This window comes from Pan troglodytes, chromosome 17, assembly GCF_028858775.2.
Source record: "Pan troglodytes isolate AG18354 chromosome 17, NHGRI_mPanTro3-v2.0_pri, whole genome shotgun sequence".
Taxonomy (NCBI): Eukaryota; Metazoa; Chordata; class Mammalia; order Primates; family Hominidae; genus Pan; species Pan troglodytes.
The window spans coordinates 59,893,794-59,914,332 of record NC_072415.2 but is presented as its reverse complement, the minus strand read 5'-3'; the positions used below and the strand labels follow the sequence as shown (position 1 = coordinate 59,914,332).

The 20,539-nt window shown below is 43.7% G+C and overlaps 1 protein-coding gene across 4 annotated transcripts in view; it reads left to right on the top strand.

Moving 5' to 3' along the window:
* Window positions 1–20,539, top strand: part of MYO5B (myosin VB) — a 371,041-nt gene that overhangs the window by 349,711 nt on the left and 791 nt on the right. For all 4 annotated transcript variants that reach the window (XM_003953284.6, XM_016933688.4, XM_054671932.2 and 1 more), the window contains 7 exons: window positions 290–433; window positions 4,192–4,343; window positions 6,130–6,219; window positions 8,290–8,440; window positions 9,782–10,067; window positions 10,699–10,873; window positions 12,161–12,241. In XM_003953284.6, the coding sequence (XP_003953333.4) occupies window positions 290–433; window positions 4,192–4,343; window positions 6,130–6,219; window positions 8,290–8,440; window positions 9,782–10,067; window positions 10,699–10,873; window positions 12,161–12,241 (1,079 nt within the window). The remainder of the gene's footprint in view (window positions 1–289; window positions 434–4,191; window positions 4,344–6,129; window positions 6,220–8,289; window positions 8,441–9,781; window positions 10,068–10,698; window positions 10,874–12,160; window positions 12,242–20,539) is intronic.

Here is a 20,539-nt window from a genome sequence, read left to right as displayed (position 1 = left end):
TCCTGCCTTTTCGGATGTTTTCTCTCCCCTATCCAGAGTGTGGACCCCAGTGCTGGATGCTGAGCTCCTCACACTTGGGGTGTGGCTCTGGCTGTAGGAACAGACTCCGCAAAGAGAGTGGAAGCTTGGAGAACCCAGTATGCCCCCTGCCCCAGGTGCCATCCTCCACCTGCCAGAGATGCCCCTTCCCCTGCCCCAGGTCCCATCCTCCACCCGCCAGAGATGCCCGCTACCCTCAGGCCTGCAGCTGGAAGTCTCATCCATGCTTCCTGTTTTCTTTCCTGCTCAGCCTCCCAGGCATTGGCCCAGAGTGACAGGAAGCGCCATGAGCTCAACAGGCAGGTCACGGTCCAGCGTAAAGAGAAGGATTTCCAGGGCATGCTGGAGTACCACAAAGAGGACGAGGCCCTCCTCATCCGGAACCTGGTGACAGGTAAGGACCCTCTGTGCCACCCTATGCTGCCTGCCCCTCCTTCAGCCCCCGCTCCCATCTCCATCCCCAGCACAACCCCCACACCCCTTCCTTCACCTCCTGCACAGCCCCCACCCTCTGTCTCCTACTTGCCCTTGCACCTGCCCCCATCTTCCACTCCCCACACCTACTCTCATCCTCCCCCCAGCTCCTGCTGTGTCCAGCTGCTATTCTCGATGGCAAGACCCACTGCTTCTTTGTTCTGCCCATACGATGGAAGTGGGAGGGGAGCCACCCACATGCTTTTCCTCAGCAGCAGCCACAGCCCCCTTTCCTTGGTGCAGCTCTCTACGGGCCACAGTGCTTTAGCAATGATGGAAGCTCATGCTTTTGGAGCACATCCTCTACCAGACTCATCCCTCCTTTAATCCTCACAACCTCCCTTTAAGTCAGAACTGCTGCCTTCTCATTTTACACTGAAGGAAACAGAGACTCACTCTAGTAACTTGCCCAGGTCACACAGCTGGGAAGCAGTGGATCAAGGATTCAGATTCCTTCTGTTTGGTTAGGACTTTACAGTTTAAAGTGCTGTGTGGTACAGCACATGTGGGTGTGGTCTCTGGAATCACATGGGCTGTGTTCAGACCTGGCTTCTTTCCTAACTAGCCGCACATGGCCGTGGCTGTGCTACTCACCAGTGTTCTTGTGTAGAGCACAGGAAAGGGGATCATGCCGCTGGCATGGAGTTGTGAGAATGAAAGTTCATATTTCGTTGCTCATACATGGTCCCTGGACCAGCAGCATCAGCATCAGCATCAGTATCACCCCCTGGGAAGGGGTGAGAGATGCAGAGTCTCGGGCTCCGTGCCAGGCCTCCTCAATTGCAAGGCACATAACAAGATGCCAGGTGACATTCACAGGCTCATTAAAGTAAGGAATGCTGAGCTTCTGCAGTCTGTCTGGGATCACCCTGGTCCCACTGTCAAAGTTCATCAGGGTTGGCTTTTACTGTCCCTGCGATCATCTGCAGTTTCTTATCCAGGCATGTGGCTGAATCAGGGCTGGCCTGCCAGCCTCCCACCCCCGTGTGCTCCCTGGGGCCACCAGGCAGCTGTGAGAACCACTGCTCACAATTCCTTCCCCAGCTGGGCTCCTAGGACTGAAAGACCTTCCACACTAGCTGCCAAGAGGGCAGGGTTTTCTCTGTGAAAAGAGGAGCCCCCGCCGCCCCTCCGAGTCCCTCTTGGCTGCTCAGCAAGGGCCAGGAGGGAGTCTGTGTGACCTGTGCAGCTTGCTCAGGTTTGTGCCCAGTGCTGCTTTGCCAGTCATACCAGCTCCCTCCCCTCCAGTCTTGTGCCCCATCTGCCACAGGCCACTGCAACAGGCCACCTCCCTGCTCTGTACCAACCCAGTCCAGCATCCCCCTGCAGAGCCAGGAAGAGTCTTAGAGGAGAGAGTCCTGTAGGAAAGAGGAGAAATCTTTGGTGGTCTGATCCTCTGGACCCTGAGCCAGCAGCTCCCTTCTCCATGGCACCTTAGTGAAATGGGATGATGACACTGACCTGCCTGCCCCATGATGTGAAGTGTGACAAAGGCGAAATGCTGTGTTAAAACTGCAAAACCCTTCTCAAATGTGAGGCTTTCAAAGGAGTGGTAGCTTTTGCAGGAATATTTGAAGTTCAAATAACAGGCAAGGCAAGCATTATTTTAGAGAAACTTATGTAAGACTGAAGTCCGACTCTGCTGAGCACTGTGCCTAGGGCCGAGGGACCCAGGAAGAACAGATTGTGACATCTGCCTTAAACAGATTTGCTCCAGCTGTTTGGTTTGTGTGTTTTTAGTAGCCTGCTTCTTAGATGTATTTTGCTCTTTTAAAAAGCTTAATCTCCCCTACAGTTGTCCAGCAATTAATTAAATGTGGTGTAAGTTTATCTTAAACTTCCTTAAACAGACTGCATCTTGTTCAAATGCAATTAGGAACAAACCTTTCATCTCTGGTGAATGAAACTTTCAATAAATAAGGCTGCTTGTGTCAGACAGGTGGCTCCCTCCTGCCATTTGCCAGGGTTTTTACAGAGAAAACCCTGCCATCAGCATGAGATGACCCTTGCTCAGGTGGCCCCAGGAAAGGTCATCTCCTGCTGAGCTACCTAGGAAAATCCCACAGTCATCTTCCCTCCAAAAGACCCCATCCAAACAAATGCCAAAACTTGACTGCCGACCACCTACCTTTTAGGTACCTGCCACTGGCCAGTTGCTGTGGAGGAGAAATAAAACCAGTGTCATCGTCTCTTCCCCAAGATGCTAACATTTAGCTGGGGCACCCAAACAAGCTTTATTTAATCACAATAGAACATTCCAAGACAGGACAAGTTGTTTGCAATCTGCACATGGATCAGGTTTGAAGTAAGAAGTTATGGATTGGAAGTCTGGGCCTACAAAATACATTTTCCTGGATAAATGTGACTGGCATTCTAACTAGAGCCAATGGCCAATCCACAGCCATCTGCTGGACCTATAAAATGCCCAAATGTCAACCATGTACTCAAGAGTATTATGGCCTACAGTTATCATTTAACTAGAAGGATGCGTTGGAGCAGGGACAATGTAACCCAAGTACCAACTGGAGCTGCTGGCAGCAGAGCCCAGCCCAGGACCAGCCTGGTAGAAGGTTTGCAAGGATACTGCCCACCTGCAGGTGGGAGGGAGGTGGCCTCCCTTCATTGCCATTCTGAGCCTACAGGTGGCTCATGAGGCCTCGTTTGGGAGGGTATGAGTGTAAAGAACAAGGGCTGGAGATACAGTGCAGAGCTATGGTGAGACCCCTGGGGCCTTGTGCTCCTGCCCCATTCTCACCTGTCATCTTGCCTTTGCACCAGGCCTTTCCCCCTAGTTCTCTGGCCTTCTACCACCACCTGTTGCCTTAAGTCTGGCTCAGCTGGCATGGTCTGGAATAGAAAATGGTCTGACAGCTGCTTCCTGTCCCTCCAGGGCCTTTTGCAAGAAAGGGCCAAAGGGCTGAGTCTGCAGTTAATGGGGAGACTCACAAGGCCCTTCCAGTCCAGCCAGAGCAGCCCTTGCCCAGGCAGGGGCAGGAGTGTGGGATACAGAGGAGAGCAGTTGGGGGAAGTAAGAGAGCCGCTGGAGAGATGCATGCCAAGCAGCAGCACCGGGGTGGGGAAGGGGGGCCTGCCTGATCTATTTGGCTGTGAAGCTGGGCAAGCACGGCTGGGTAATTTGTTCCTGAACTGATGGGCCAGAGATTGTTCCAACCTCCCTAGCCCTCAGCAGGCTGGCCCTGTCTTTGGGCATATACAATTTGTCTAATTCTGGAGCCAGCCCTTGCCTTCTGGAAGTGGTGGTGCCCACAAATCAGGAGTTCCTGCCCCCATGTGGGAGCTAGGCCCTGTCCTCAGCCTTCCACTTGACATGGGCCCCTGTTGGCTGCAGACTGAGGCATCTGTGTAACTTGCAGGCACTTTTCCTCCATATTGTTAGGCTGAGGCATTAGAAGCCTGTTTCAGTGTTATAGTGCAGACAATTAGGAATGTGGTTTTGTTTGTTTGTGTTTTTAACCATAGTGTCTGAAACTACTGGTAGGCATGCTCGGGAGTTTGGGTACCCTGGGTGGCTTCTCTCCCAATCCTCTTTGAGACATCTATTCCTAGATGAGCTATGGGGAAATACTGAAAACATGTCTATTCAGATGAGGATTCTGACAGCCTCCAATGTCCCCCGTAGATCTAACTCTTGCCATTTGCTGCTGTCGTTGCCCTTAGACTTGAAGCCCCAGATGCTGTCGGGCACAGTGCCCTGTCTCCCCGCCTACATCCTCTACATGTGCATCCGGCACGCGGACTACACCAACGACGATCTCAAGGTGCACTCCCTGCTGACCTCCACCATCAACGGCATTAAGAAAGTCCTGAAAGTAAGCAGCCCCTGCAGAAGGTCATGGTTTGTGGTGGGTAGAGTGAAGCCAGCCCCTTACTGTTGCTTCTCTGTGTCTGGGTTTGGCGTAGTGAATTCTCCTAAGGCTCCAACTTTGAAGGTAAATGAGCCACAGAAGCATCCATGTAACCAGGATGCCTGGCAGTTCCCAGAGAAGGATGCTCAGGCCCAGCAATGGCAGGAAGCCCAGGACTCTGGTGTAGGTAGCCCTCCAGCTCCTCCCTGCTGAGCCTCCAGACATGCCCAGTGCTTACAGAAGCCTTGGCCTGCCCACTGCCAGAGGTGCTAGGGAGACATCCTGCTGCAGCCAAGGGTGTGTGGGCCTCACCCTGGAGCAAGTTCAGGGACACCCCTGAAACATGGGCCCTCTCCACCTTTCCAAGGGGCCGGGTGCTTGCTTCCCTGGGGGGTAACACAGGGAGGGCTGTGACATTCCATCACCTCCCAAGGTGAGGCAACCTGGGCCAGGACAGGGCTTGCCACAGGGTGTTAAAGGTGCTCGGGAATGCCACCTGAAGGCACAAGGCTCTTCTTGAATGTAGTGCAGCCACTGCAGAAACAGGCTGGCCTGCAGGGAGGGTGAGGCCTGTCCACACATGGATGAGGGCCAGGCAGTGGGGGAGGTGAGATTCTTGAGGGAGATGAACCCTCAGTGAGAGGGATTTCTACCTGCTAGCAGGCCTGTGCCCCGAGTATTATTGCTCTTAGAGACCATCTTTAGTTCTTACACATTACTGCTTCCAGGATACAAGCCATTCTCAAAAGCTCTGAGTTCCAAACCAATTCTGGAGTCCACTGAGCTGCTGGTTGCTGCTCAGAATTCCAGAGCCAGCCTTTAAGTCTGGTTTCCTGCCCTCAGTAGCTGCATTGCCCTCCACAGGCAATTTTATCCACTCACGGCTCTAAAACATATCTACATGCTCGTGGCTCTCAGATTTGTGTCTCCAGCCTTGATCCTCTTTCGTGAGCACCATCCAGCTGGAATCTTCGGCCAGTCTAGGCCAATTTAGGGCTGACACAAATGTCACTTCCTTAGGAAAGCCTTCCCTAATTCTGAGCTAAAATAGCATGTCCCAGCCCCAGCAGTCACTTTCTATTCAACCTCATTTCTTTTTTTTTTTTTTTCTTTTGGTCGTACCTCATACCACTCTGTCATTTAAATAATGATAACGCTTACTTGACAGAATGAGCTGCGTGAAGTCATCAGCTTTAATGCAGCAGCTGTCTCATAGCTGTTTGGGTTGCTGAGCAGGCTTTTTCACCTAGTTAGGGTTTGTAGCCATTTTCTAGAGAGTTAAAGCCATGATGCCTCTGACATCTAGATAAATGGGACACCAAACTATTTTGCCATTATGCTCTTTAGCATCCCTTGTGTTGGATAACTGGCAGTTCAGAAACAGAGCCAGCTAGCCCAGGCGGTTAGACGAGAGCCCAGGGCTGCTGGGGCAGAGCCTCATGTGTCACTCAGCTTTGCATTCATTCTTCAGCCATGGAAGGCAGCCTGTCCTTTATGTGTGTCCCTGTATGTGCACCACTGATCAGGGGACCAAGGTGGGGGTTCTGTGCACCATCCCTGGTGGTAGAGGAACACTCACACAGCCTCTCAGCAATGGGTCTCAACCCCGTGACTGGCAAGTGCCCTGCCCAGCCTCAGGGCTGCTCAGGAACACTAGGTAAGGGTAGGAAATGTGGGGAAAGAGGTACCGAGGAAGCATTTCACCAGATGGGAGCCACTTAGAGCTGAGGATGTCCTTTTCTTTTCACAGAAGCACAATGATGACTTTGAGATGACGTCATTCTGGTTATCCAACACCTGCCGCCTTCTTCACTGTCTGAAGCAGTACAGCGGGGATGAGGTGAGTGGGGAGCCAGGCACCCAGGAGGCATTCCTGCTTCATCCAAATGTGGTTGAGAAGTGCTTTGTATACCCTCAGAGGTCAGTGGGGTCTTTGGAGCACCCTTGGGGACCTCAGACCGTGGGCACACCTTATCATGCCTCGTGGCTGGAAGCAGCAATAAGGCCGGCCACAGGAGACCTGCCTCTAGGAGGCCTTGATGAGCCCAAGGGGCCCCAAAAAGCACTCCTGGGTTATGTAAGTAGAGTCTGCATAACCCATGATCAATAGAGGCCCTGGGAGTCTCCATGAAACTCTTGTAACCTGACATTTCTGTATCAGCTCTAGAAGCCCCACTGCAGTGGATACTGGCAGGGAACTCAGTTGCCTAGTGGGTCACCCTGTCTCCTAAGCCAACTGATTAATCTGTCCATTTCAAGACAGACAAAGATGGCCACAAGAACAGAGGCACACCATAATCAGAACTACGTGTGTGCAAACTGACCTGGAGGCCCAGCTCCATGCATTTATCCAAATTGGATTCCTTGACCTGAGGCCCAACTACTAACCCCATCACTTCACAATCCACACTGGACCTGTAAGGCCCAGCTTTTCCTGGAACTCACATTCCCAGCTTTGGTCCCTGAAAGAACTTCTCCCATGCTCTGCACTCTGCCCAATGACCTAGTAATATGTGGCTTGTTTCCATTCTAGTTTCTCTGGTGAGAATCCCAGCTTGTTCCAGATATGCCCGCTCACAGGTTCCTGTAGGTCTTCCAACTTTTCTTCCCCTTCCTTTCACATATCTCACCATCCACCCTTCCCAAGGTCAAGACATAGTGTAAACCAAAATAGTGCGACCATTTTTAAAGCTTTATTCCATCTTTTGTGCTAGAACCAATTTTGACAGACTCTTCTCCCTGGGTTAGTAAAAGGATATGCCCTTCCTTTCAGTCTTACCTTCTTTGCAGTTGGCTTGACTCCATCTCTCTCCTAAGAACCAGCACTTCATTTGATGGCCTGCTTTTATTATAAAAGAGATGGGCCAAAGGTTAAAGAAATAACCATTTCAAACCCCATGACTTCTGTTACAAAATCATAATATCCAAGCATTTACTTGAAGCATAGAACTACATGTAATGTTATTTCATTGAGGTCCATCACTTTACCCAATGTTATACACATTCTAAATGGGAGGTTATATAAGGCTAGGGCAGGACCTAGAACTCCATTACATTAGGCTGTGGTTACATGTGCTCATATTCTCTGGGTCAAGAGCTGAACCACAGCATAACCAGATCCGTGTAGTCCAAATAACAAGGAAGAATGATTGACTCTATCTTCATCATTACAATTATCCCCTTTTCTGCCTGCTTTTTTTCATATTAAGATGGCTTTGTATTTGACACAGTACAACAGGCCTTGCTGAAGATGGTTGCCCTTTTGGGAGCACTAATCTTTTTGGCAGATACTGGTTTCCCTAGGCCTGAATGAAAAGGACATTGGTCACATGAGCCCTTCTGATATCAGCAGTTCCCTTAACTTACATGTGATTTCATCTGATTAATACAGAAAGCTAAGAGGACACAGTGCGGTAGCTATGAAATCACTTTAGTTCATCTATTAATTCTGATAACCAGTGATAGAATCTGTATAAAATTTCTCCTCATACAAGCGTATAATCTGGCCCATGGCCACACTCCTTTAGAGGCTGCACATCATCTAACATTTTAGGGGGACCTGATATATTGAGGAAAGCACTGGATGAAGGGAAAAAGCAGGGATCCCTTTCTCTGGACCTGGTACCAACCTGGGTTTTGCTACTGTAGGGAAATCACTTCGCCTCGGGGATTTGGACTGAGCGATTCAGGCTTTCTCTCTCATGTTGAGTTTTTCTACGTCCTTCAAGTTCAAGGGTCATCAATGAGGCCTCAAAGAACTGACAGGGTTTTGTAAAACATCATCTACATAGGGAGGGCCTGAGTAGGCCCCCTGCCCACCAAATAGATGACTAAAGTTACCAGAGCCCTGGAAGTTGTGCTGGGCCCAGCAGACCAGAGAACTCAGTAGTGCACGCCTCTCCCTCTGCAGGGCTTCATGACTCAGAACACTGCAAAGCAGAATGAACACTGTCTTAAGAATTTTGACCTCACCGAATACCGTCAGGTGCTGAGTGACCTTTCCATTCAGATCTACCAGCAGCTCATTAAAATTGCCGAGGGCGTGTTACAGCCGATGATAGGTAAGCTGGCAGCAGGAGAGCTACATCACTCATCATGGTGTCTGAAATGAGGGGAAGGCGTGGTCAGCACCCTCTGCCTTTCGGGAACCAGATATCTTAGCCATGACCTCCAGAAAGCCAGAACCTTCCAGTGAAGGCAGAACTGAGGTGTGCACATCATGCTTAAAAAGCTGTGAAAGTATTTGACACAGTGCAAGAGGCATAGATGACTTTCCCTTTATCTCTTTTTCTGTAATATGTTGTATTTTTTCCCAAATTTTAATACATAATAAATGTAAACTCAAAAGGTACAAATGCATATACAGTGAAAAAGCATAACCCTCTTAACCTATTATGAACTTGATTCATGGAAAAAAGCAGGAGTGTTCATGCGAAAGGACACAGCAGTCGGCACGATGCATCAGTATTTATGAGACACTTGCTTTGAACCAAGCAGTGTACTTGGGCACTGAACATGAAATCAGAATTGAGAAATGAGAGCAGTTACATTTTCAATCGGAAGAAAAATGATGTGTAGATGCATTACTCACTGTGCTCTGCAAAGGCTGGGAAGGAAACTGTACCTGGACCTATTCATAATGCTTTCCCCAGGTTCTTACAACACAAGTAGGTTATGGGTGAATCCCAAGAAGGACCAATCTAGAAATACATTACTTGAAATGAGGTTCATTCCAAACCCTCCTTCCTGTCTGGAAATCTTTTTATAAGGCACCAGACAGAGGGAGAACTGACATATCAAGCTGGAGATACTCAGAATAATGTGAAGGTTAATAGCAGCAGTTCTGGAGTCAGACAGACTTGGGTTTAAATCCTGGCCCTGCCACTCCCTATCAGTGTGACCTCAGACAAGTTATTTAACCTCTTTATGCCTCAACTTCCTCATAAAAATGGGTAGTACTTCATAGAGTTGTTGGAAGATTGAAAGAGATACTGAACATAAAGCCCCTGGTGCATAGGTAATTGCTGCTTAGTAAGTATGACGGACCAATGAAGCTCTTATTTACATAGTCAGTGGCTGGACGAGGATGACACCCAGGTTGCTCAATTCTCAAACTGTGGACTTCAGCACAGGCGATACCAAATCGAGCTGGTACATGCCCATCCTCTTTGTCTTATTGCCAGTAAATTAAATGAAAATGCTGTCCACAGCTGTTTTATTCCATACAGAAATCAACACATTAGAAATTTTTTGCCAAATGTTATAAGTTCCTAAGCATGTCAACATTGCACACCTCTGGATGGTATCATTGCTAAAGCCCGGAGCACTAAGTGATTTGAGTGGTCCAATCTTTGCATTGTTAGTGGGGAATGCAAGCTTCTCTAACTGTGCTTTTATTTCAGTTTCTGCCATGTTGGAAAATGAGAGCATTCAGGGTCTATCTGGTGTGAAGCCCACCGGCTACCGGAAGCGCTCCTCCAGCATGGCAGATGGGGATAACTCATACTGCCTGGAAGCTATCATCCGCCAGATGAATGCCTTTCATACAGTCATGTGTGACCAGGGCTTGGACCCTGAGATCATCCTGCAGGTATTCAAACAACTCTTCTACATGATCAACGCAGTGACTCTTAACAACCTGCTCTTGCGGAAGGACGTCTGCTCTTGGAGCACAGGCATGCAACTCAGGTAAGGGAGGAGCACCCCCCAACAACACAGATAGAGTGGGCCCTCACTGACTGCAGCTAGAATCAGAACACAAGACTGCTGTTTCTAAAAATGAAATCCAAATCTAATTGACAGTCCTCGTCTCCATCAGTCTGTGACTCAAATCCATCACCTTTTTACCTGTTGGTGAAATCCGTCGAACACTGACATGGTTGACTTGGTAAACAAATTAGTTCAAAGCTTAAAGATGTTGACATACTCTAAGTTAAAGACTGAATACAAAGCAGATAGGTCAGAGAGAAAACTCAATGAGTTAAGAGGCATGAAGGCTCACATAGAAGTATAAATACATTTGTGAATGTTAAATATAAATACTTACAATTCAGAATATTTAATGCCTGTTTTTCCCTGTTAACTTATGTAGACACTTCAGGTATTTCGTCTTTGCTTGATTTTAAGTACCCACTCATTCATTTATTCATTCTTTATTCAACAAATAGTTCCTGAGTGCAAGGCACTTGCCATGCTTTTTAACCATGTGAGATAAATAATGGCACTAGCTGCAGCGGGCCTGCAAAACACAACAGGTGTCCCCTTCTCAGTGAATTAGGAGGACCGGCTTAACATAGCTTGCTTTCTACCTATGGCTAAGGTACAATATAAGTCAGCTTGAGGAGTGGCTTCGGGGAAGAAACCTTCACCAGAGTGGAGCAGTTCAGACCATGGAACCTCTGATCCAAGCAGCCCAGCTCCTGCAATTAAAGAAGAAAACCCAGGAGGACGCAGAGGCCATCTGCTCCCTGTGTACCTCCCTCAGCACCCAGCAGGTACAGTCACTTTGCACCTCTGTCAACCATGGTATTCCAAGGAAGCCCTGAGTCCATTCCAAGTCTGTTCTCGTTGGTGGTTATTTGTTAGTGTTGCACTCCCACCCTTTATATACCCCTAATGAGACAATTTTGAAGTGCAGCTGATGGGATATTCCTAGATGAACCAAAAACCATTTGGTCTGTGAAACAAGATGCCATGGATACTGTTTTCTAGTAACTCTCTATCCCTCTTACTCACTTAAAAAGATAAGGTAGCAAACTCACAAAATGTCAAGTTTAGGTAAAAACTTCTTTAAATATAATGAATTCTGGAATGTTTCTTACATAGAAATCCACAAATTTTCAGAAATTGGCAGCATCAGGTATTTGCTTTCTTTACAAATATAACTGTAAGAAAAAACTTTTCTTTAAAACTAATTTCAATATGGTCATATTTTCACTCACACTCATTTATATTGTTTTAAATGAAGTCATTAAGAACTTAGGAGCATTTAAGTGTTACTTTCCTTTTCCCTAAAAAATGTATAACCATGATTCAGTTGCCGACACATTGCCAGTCCCTGAAAGATAAATAACAAAATCCAAACTCAGTACAGAAAAACACATCTTAATATAGCAAAGTGAACACCTTTCCTTACCTCCTCTGCTTACTATTAAAATATTAAATATCAAACTCTTTAAAAAACTGCTTCCTTCTGTAAACATTTCCAGAAAGTCTTCAAACATTTTTCTTCTCTTTAAATACATTTCACTTAAAGTAAGTTTCCTTCTAGATGCAGCTGGCATTGCATTTGGGCAGTCTACTTCCACCAAACCAGTGGTAGGCAGACAAAAGAGTATCTCCTGTTCAAATACTCATTTGTAAACAATGTTGGGGGACAGGGGGTAGTTAGGTATTAAACAAGACCTTTCTCATCTAAGGTAAGATCTCCAGTACTCTTCAGAAGAAACCTTTAAATTACTAGTAGATATGAGGCTGAGGATTTCAGGCAACTGCATTCTAAACTCCTCATTGTGTATACCAATGAGCATAGTGGGGAGGGGCAGGTGGGTTTACAGGAGACATGAGTTTGGTGAGAGGGCTCAGATCCACCTGACAAAGCTGTGGGCTCTAGTTTACTGGATGCAGGCTCCAAGTGTAAATGTCAGTCCAGCTCCATCTGCGTTGTGGGCCTTGTCTAAAGAGGATCATACTCTTGTACCAATGTCACATATTCTTTAAAGTTCAAAAGTTGTCTCATGTTCATTTAGCTCTGTGCTAAATTCCGTTTTTATCCCCAACAGATTGTCAAAATTTTAAACCTTTATACTCCCCTGAATGAATTTGAAGAACGGGTAACAGTGGCCTTTATACGAACAATCCAGGTGAGTTTTAAGATAGTAATTTTATAAAGTCCAGTCTACGACTATAAAGGAAATTAAAAATTTGGGCTTTAATCTTGCTTCTCTTTATTACTAAAATACTGGTTACATATATGCTAGGAGACCTTACATTCCTAGACTTTCTACTTAGGTAAACATGAACCATATCACCCATGAGTAACTTACTATTTACACACAGAAAACTCAACTTTTATCATCTCTGCCTCTCAGATTATAGACATAGTTTAAGCATTATTTCATTTGCCACTAGCATGTTACTGAACTATTAGCACCAAATGGAATTAACAATGTCAGCAGAATATCAGCCCTAACCATAAATGGAACTAAGAAATGTTCTTTAAAGAAAGCAATTTGAGCTCTTAAATCTTTGTCTAAGACTTATAATATAGGCCAGGTGCGGTGGCTCACTCCTGTAATCCCAGCACTTTGGGAGGCCGAGGCGGGTGGATCACGAAGTCAGGAGATCAAGACCATCCTGGCTAACACGGTGAAACCCGGTCTCTACTAAAAATACAAAAAATTAGCCGGGCGTGGTGGTGGGCGCCTATAGTCCCAGCTACTCGGGAGGCTGAGGCAGGAGAATGGCGTGAACCTGGGAGGCGGAGCTTGCAGTGAGCAGAGATTGCGCCACTGAACTCCAGCCTGGGCGACAGAGTGAGACTCTTGTCTCAAAAAAAAAGACAATATTTGCTTTTAGGAAAATGCTTGAAAGAAAATGTATTAGGGAAAACGGTTATTTAAATCTGTCTTTTCCTAAGATGATGGGAATGTTTTACTTAAAGATGAGCTTCCTTAAGCCGAGCCCAAGGTGATGGCTGAGCGCCTGACCTTTGCATGTGATAGTAACTGTGACAGTGTTGGAATGATAGTCATGTCGCAGTGATTCAGAAAACAGGCCACACTTCTCCCATGATTACCTGTGGGGAGCACCTCAGGGGAGACATAGCACTCCCTCAAACTTTTAAATGACCTTGTTGGCCAGTGAAGGGATATTGACACAAAACAAGGATTAAAAAGGGGTTCAGGGGGAAGTCATCAGAGGGAGAGTCAGGAAAAAGGGAACCAAATGGAGGCTTATCAAAGACACTGAAGAAACGTGAGGAAACATGGAGCTTTGTACAAGAACCTGTTCCCTTTGGAATACTCCTGGGATTTTATTTGGAGCTCCTTACAGTGTTTCAATGTAGATCCAGAGATTTAGAGAGCCCTGAAAAGAGCTAAAAAGGGTTTGAAAAGAGCCATGGCAAAAAAAAAGCCTAAATGAACTTTAGCCCAGCATCTAAGTAGGGAACAGAGGCCAACAGAGGGAACGTCTGGGAGGTGGTGCCTAGTCAGACTAAAGGTTGTTCTCCTAAGGGCAATGACAGAAACACAGTCGATTGTTAAAGACACAGGCCGCAGAGTGGGGCAGGCAGAGTGAGTCTCTCTACTCACCAACATGAATATAACAACGGGGTTGTGGGTGGCGCTGACAGAAAGGATCCAGTTAGGATGCTCATAGTCAGCTGCTGAATGGGAAGAGTTTGATGACAGAAGCCACTGAGATATCTGAACCTGGACCCATTATATGGATTTTTATGGAGGGCTGATAATTTACACAAAAGTGCAAGTTTAGAAAGTCTTGTTTAGTTTCGAATATCTGAGACACACATTAGAGGGAGAACTATAACTGCTCATAAATTGGCAACCCCACTGTTTATGAGAATTCAGGTTAAAAAATATATGCCAAATCATACTGCAGGTTTAATGGATCAAGGACAAAGGAAAAATATAATGGAGGTTAAGCCCAACTATTCTCTCAAAATATGTACAGTCAGATTCTGAATCTTCCTCAGTAATCAATTTCAGTGTCTCGCAGTTCTAGCAAAATATTTTTTTCATGAGCTATAGCTTTATGTTGTTTCTACATATACAATGCTCAGAAGAAATGGTGAACAATCAGTCCTGCCCTCCTACATTTGAACTCACATGTGTGATAAAGACAAGTTACTTGTTAAAGCAAACCATTGCTTGGGCGCTCTGGGCTTTTTATAGCTTTGTACTGACCTTTAAAAATGTAAATTTGAAGTTGTTAAACTCACCAAAGCATTCACAGGAGGATTTCTGTGAAATGACCACCTTGTATATTTTAATTGATTAAATGTATACATGCCTTTTGCTGTTGAATTGTGATAATATAGGTAATATTTCACTTTCTTTTCCCATTTTTATACTCTCTAAAATTTCTTCAAACCCTTTAGGTAGTGAAGTCTACTGTCACATCTAACTAATGTGGAGAAATACAAGGGCCCTTAAGTGCTACAAAGATGACTTTTTCGAAGAGCCTCCTGCCATTTCACATTTTACGTACCTATGCCTTGTGATAGGTTCATGATAATAAATGCAGCAAACCTCAGAGTGGGCTGTGTGTGAGCTGGCAACAATCCCAGAGAATCATTCTGCCAGGCCACACCAGAGCCATCATTGAGTATCTTGAATTAGTGAGGCTAGTTGCTTATTCCTCCCTAAATACCTTTCTCTCCTTTAAACTTCTCTCCCATTATTTCAAACCACTTTTTCAAATGATTAAAATTTCTTTAAAATTTTGGCCCATCTTTCAACATGCCAAACACACGGGTACTGGAAATTTAAGTCATGCTTTCTATTCATAATTCAGGTAATGGATGAAAACGTGGGCAATTCTAGGTTCCCCTGCCACTATAGAGCCATCTTACAGTGCCATGCTCCAGCTGACTTCATTCTGTAAACCTATTTCCCAGCGATTTTCAAATGCTGCTATGTATTTACTGACTATGGCCTGTTTCGAGGTTTAAGAAAAATAAATTGTGTTTTCACAAAATCAGGATATATTGATTTTCCTTTTTGGCAATACTCCCACAGTTAACCCTATTGACTTTTGTAAAAGTACAGCTTCTACCAGCAGTTCATGGTTCAGAGGTCAATGGTTAATGCATGGGCAGGAGGAACAAAGGAGCATATTATAAAACTGATAACAGCAAATACAGCACTTACTATGTGCCAGTGATGGTACTCTGTGTTCTTTACACCTGTTAACTCTTTAAATCCTCACAACCTTATCAGAAGGGTACTCTTCTCCATCCCATGGTTTTGGGGTATGTGTGTTCCATTTTAACCATTTTTAAGTGTATAGTTCCGTGGCGTTAAGTATATTCACAATATTACATAACCATCACCACTATTTCCAAAATTCTTTCATCATCCTAAACAGAAACACTACCCATTTGGGCAAATAATATTCTCCCTTCCCTTCAACCCTGGGTAGGCTTCTATATGTAAATTATATGTAAATTCTAGATATCACATATAAGTTGACTCATACGATATTCTTTCGGGTCTGGCTTATTTCACTTAGGTTCTCAAAGGTCATCCATGTTGTAGCATGCATAAAAACTTCATTTTTTTAGTGACTAATATTCCCTTTATGTATCCCATTCTGTCTATTCATTGGTTGATGGAAACTGCACTGTTTCTACCTTTTGGCTATTGGGAATCATGCCGCTATGAACATTGTTGCACAAGTAGCTGAGATCCATTTTTCAGTTCTTTGGGGCATATATTTAGAGGCAGAATTACTGGGTCATATGGTAACTCTATATTTAACTTTTTGAGGAACCTCAAACTTTTCCACAGCAGCTATACCATTTTACATTCCCACCAGCAATGCATGAGAGTTCCAGTTTCCCCACATCCTCACCAACACTTGTGATTTTCCAACTTTTTAAAATTATAGCCATCTTAATGGGTGTGAAGTGGCATCTCATTGTGGTTTGGATTTGTATCTCTCTGATGACTAGCATCTTTTCGTGTGCCTATTGGCCATGTGTATATCTTCTCTGGAGAAATATCTATTCCAGTCTTTAATTCATTTTTAAATTAGATTATCATCTTTTTGGTATTGAGTTGTAGGAGTTATTTGTATAATCTGGATATTAAATCCTTATCAGATATGATTTACAAGTATTTTCTCCCATTCTGTGGGTTGTCTTTTCACTTTCTTGATAGTGTCCTTTGATGCAGGAGTTTTAAATTTTGAGGATGTCCAAACTATGTATATTTTTTTGTTTCCTATGCTCTTGATGTCATTTTTAAGAACCATAAATACTTTCCCCTATGTTTTCTAAGAGCTTTGCAGATTTAGCTCCCTTTAAGTTTTTGATCCATTCTGAGTTAATTTTTGTATATGGTATAAGGTGAATGTCCCACTTCATTCTTCTGTATGTGGATATCCAGTTGTCTCAGCACCATTTGTCAAAGACACTGCCCTTTCCCTCATTGAATGGACTTGGCACCCTTGTCAAAAATCAATTGACCAAAAATATGAGGGTTTTTTTTTTTTCTGGGCCCTTATATTCTATTGGTCTATATGTCTGTCTGTATACCAGTACCATACTGTTTTGATTCCCATAGCTTTGTAAAAAGTTTTCAAATGGGAAGTGTGAGTCCTCCAATTTTGTTTTCCTTTTTTTTTTTTTTTTTTTGAGACAGAGTCTCACTCTATCACCCATGGAGCTCAGTAGTGCAATCTTGGCTCACTGCAACCTCCGCCTCCCAGGTTCAAGCAATTCTCCTGCCTCAGCCTCCCAAGTAGCTGGGATTATAGGCATGCACCACCATGCCTGGCTAATTTTTGCGTTTTTAGTAGAGATGGGGCTTCACCATGTTTGCCAGGTTGGTCTCGAACTCCCAACCTCAGGTGATCTACCCACCTCAGCTTCCCAAAGTGCTGGGATTGCAGGCATGAGCCATTGCACCTGGCCAATTTTGTTATTTTTCAGGATTGCTTTGGCTAGTCAAGATCCCTTGAAGTTTGATATGAATTTTAGGATTTTTTTAGATTTCTGAAAAAAACGTCATTGGGATTTTGATAGGGATTGCATTGACTCTGTAGATTGCTTTATGTAGTATTGTCATCTTAAGTCTTCTAGTACATGAACATGGGGTGTCTTTCCATTTGTTTAGGTCTTGACTTTTTCAGAAGTGTTGCACCTTCTTGGCTAGATTTATTCCTAAGTATTTTATTCTTTTTGATGTTATTGTAAATGGAATTGTTTTTCTTTCTGATTATTCATTACTAGTGAATAGAAATACAACTGATTTTTATGTGTTTTTTTTATTATGTACTTTGCTGAATTCATTTATTAGCTCTAGCAATATTTGTGTGTGTGTGTGGATTCTTTTGGTTTTTCTACATGTAAGATATGTTGTCTGCAAGAGGATCATTTTAAATTGGCTGCCTCTTATCTCTTTTCTTGTATAATTGCCCTGGCTAGAACTATACTGAATAGAAGTGGTAAGAACAGGCATCCTTATCTTATTCTTGATCTTAGAGGAAAAACTTTCTGAGTGTGATATTTGTGATGTTAAATGTGGGGTTTTTACATATGGTCTTCATCATGGAGGGATTTATCTTTTTATCATTAAAAAAGTTGGATTTTGGCAAATGCTTTTCTCCATCGATTGAGATGATGTGGGTTTCTTCCTCTTCATTCTGTTAATGTGGTATATTACATTGATTGATTTTTATGTTGAACTAACCTTGCTTTCTGAAGGTAAATCCTGCTTGGTCATGGTGTATAATCCTTTTAACCTTTTACTGAATTCAGTTTGCTAGTATTTTCTTGAGGGCTTTTACATCTGTATTTATAAGGGATGAATATAGTTTTGTTTTCTTACAGGGTCTTTATCTGGCTTTGATATTAGGGTTATACTGGCCTCATAGAATGAGTTAAAGTGTGCCTTCCTCTTTGATTTTTAGGAAGAGTTTGAGAACTGGTGTTAATTCTTCTTTAAATGTTTGATAGTCTTCACCAGTGAAGCCCATCTTGGGCTTTCCTTTGTTGGGAAATATTTAATTACTAATTCAATATGCTTACTTGTTATAGGTCTATTCAAATTTTCTATTTCTTCTTAAATCAGTTTTGGTAGTTTGTGTGTTCCTGGGATTTTGTCCATTTCATCTAGGTTATCCAATTTGTTGGTGTTAAATTTTTCATAGTATTCTCTTATAATCCTTTTTATTTCTGTAAAATTGGCAGTAATGTCCTCACTTTCATTTCTGATTTGCTAATTTCTCATTTTAGTCTTCCCACACACCTGTAATCCCAGCTACTTGGGGGGCTGAGGCAGGAGAATCACTTGAACCTGGGAGGCGGAGATTGCGTGCAGAGATCACACCACTGCACTCCAGCCTGGGTGACAGAGCAAGACCCCATCTTAAAAAAAAAAAAAAAAATTGTCAATTTTTTGAACCAACTTTGATTTCATTTGTTTTGGGTATTGATCTGTTCTCTATTTTTTCCATCTAATTTATGTTATTTCATTTCTTCTAGGTTTAGGTTTAGTTTGCTCTTTTTCTGATTCCTTAAGGTATACAGTTAGGTTATTGATTTGAGATTTTTTTTTAATGTAGACATTTACAGCTACAAACTTTTTAGCACTGTTTATCCCATCCCATAAGCTTTGGTTTATTATATTTTTATTGCCTAATTCCCCCTGTGATTTCTTTAGCCCATTGGCTATTTAAGAACTTATTATTTTCCATATATTTGTGGATTTTGCAGCTTTCATTTATTGATTTATAGTTTCATTCCATCCTAATCAGAAAAAATATTTCATATGGCTTTAATATTTTTAAATTTATTCAGACTTGTTTGAATATTGGAGACTGTTCCATATGCATTGAGAAGAATGTGTATGCTGCTAAGTGGGGTGTTCCATATGTGTTTGTTAGGACTAATTGATTTATAGTGTTGTTCATGGCCTCTATTTTCTTATTGATCTTCTATCTGGTTATATCCATGATTAAAAATGGGGTATTGAAATGTCCAACCATTACTGTAGAACTATTCTCCCTTAAAGTCTGTCAATTCTCCCTTCAAATATTTTGGGGTTCTGTTGCTAGATGCAGATGTTTATTATATCTTCTTGATGAGTTGAACCTTTTATTAAAATATAATGTCCTTCTTTGTCTCTGGAAATGACTTAATTTCTCCTTCATTCTTGAAGGGTAGTTTTGCCAGATTTAGAATTCTTAGCAGACAAGATTTTTTCCTTTCAGGATTTGAGCTGTGTCATCCCACTGCCTCCTAGCCTCCATGGTTTCTGATGAAAAACAGCTGCTAATCTTATTTGAGGATACCTTATACAGTCAGCCCTCCATATCCACAGGTTCCATATCTGCAGATTCAGCCAACCACAGATTCAAAATTCAGTATTCACAGGATGCAGAACCTGTAGCTATGGAGGGACAACTTTTTCTATCTATAGGTTCTACAGGGCTGACAGCAGTACTTGCATATCCATGGATCTGGGTACCTGTGGGAATTCCTGGAACCAATCCCCCATGGATACTGAGGGACGACTGTATGTGACAAGTCACTTCTTTCTCACTACCTTCAAGACTCCCTCTTTGTCTTAGGGTTTTGACAATTTAGTATAATGTGTTTCACTGTGAATCTCTTTGCCTTTATCCTGCTTGGAGTTCATTGAACTTTTTGGATGATTACATACATGTCTTTCATCAGATTTGGGAAGTTTCTGGCATTATTTCTTCAAATATTTTGTTGCCCCCTTCTTGCTCTTTTCCTTCTGGTACTCCTGTAATGTGTATGTTGGTATACTTGATGGTGTCCAATAGGTCTGTTAGGCTATGTTCATTTTTACCTCATTATTTTTATTTTCTTCTCAGACTGGATCATTTCAATTGCTTTATCTTCAAATTCACTGATTTTCTTCTGCCTGCTCAAGTCTGCTGTTAAACTTCTCTAGTCAATTTTTCATTTCAGTTTTTGTACTTTTCCTAAAATTTCTGGCTTCAAATAGGAAGCAGGGAGGGGCTCTGTGCCTTTAAATTTTCCAGTTGATGCCACTAGTGGAAGCCATTGCATCCCAAGGAATGTCTAAACCAAGACAGGCATCTGCTGGGACCCACCAGATCAAAGGGCACAACCCCAGATTTTTGGAGGACAAGGTCCCACTGCCTGCCCTGGCCAGCTAGCTACTCCAGGAATGTGAGCTGCTATCCCCATAGCTTCAGGGGAGCTGAAGAGAGGGGGATAGTAGCTGGGTCACACACACAGTTCCCTTAGCAAAGATCAGCAGCCTCTCCCTTTACCAATCAGTCTCCCGATTGTTATAAATGTCCAGTCAAGTTCCAGAGTTATGAGATAGTTGACAATCACTGTTTCTACTTCAAGGTAGCTTCAGTGGAGGGACCAATCCCTAGGGCTTCCTACTCTGCCATTTTATGTGATGTACTCT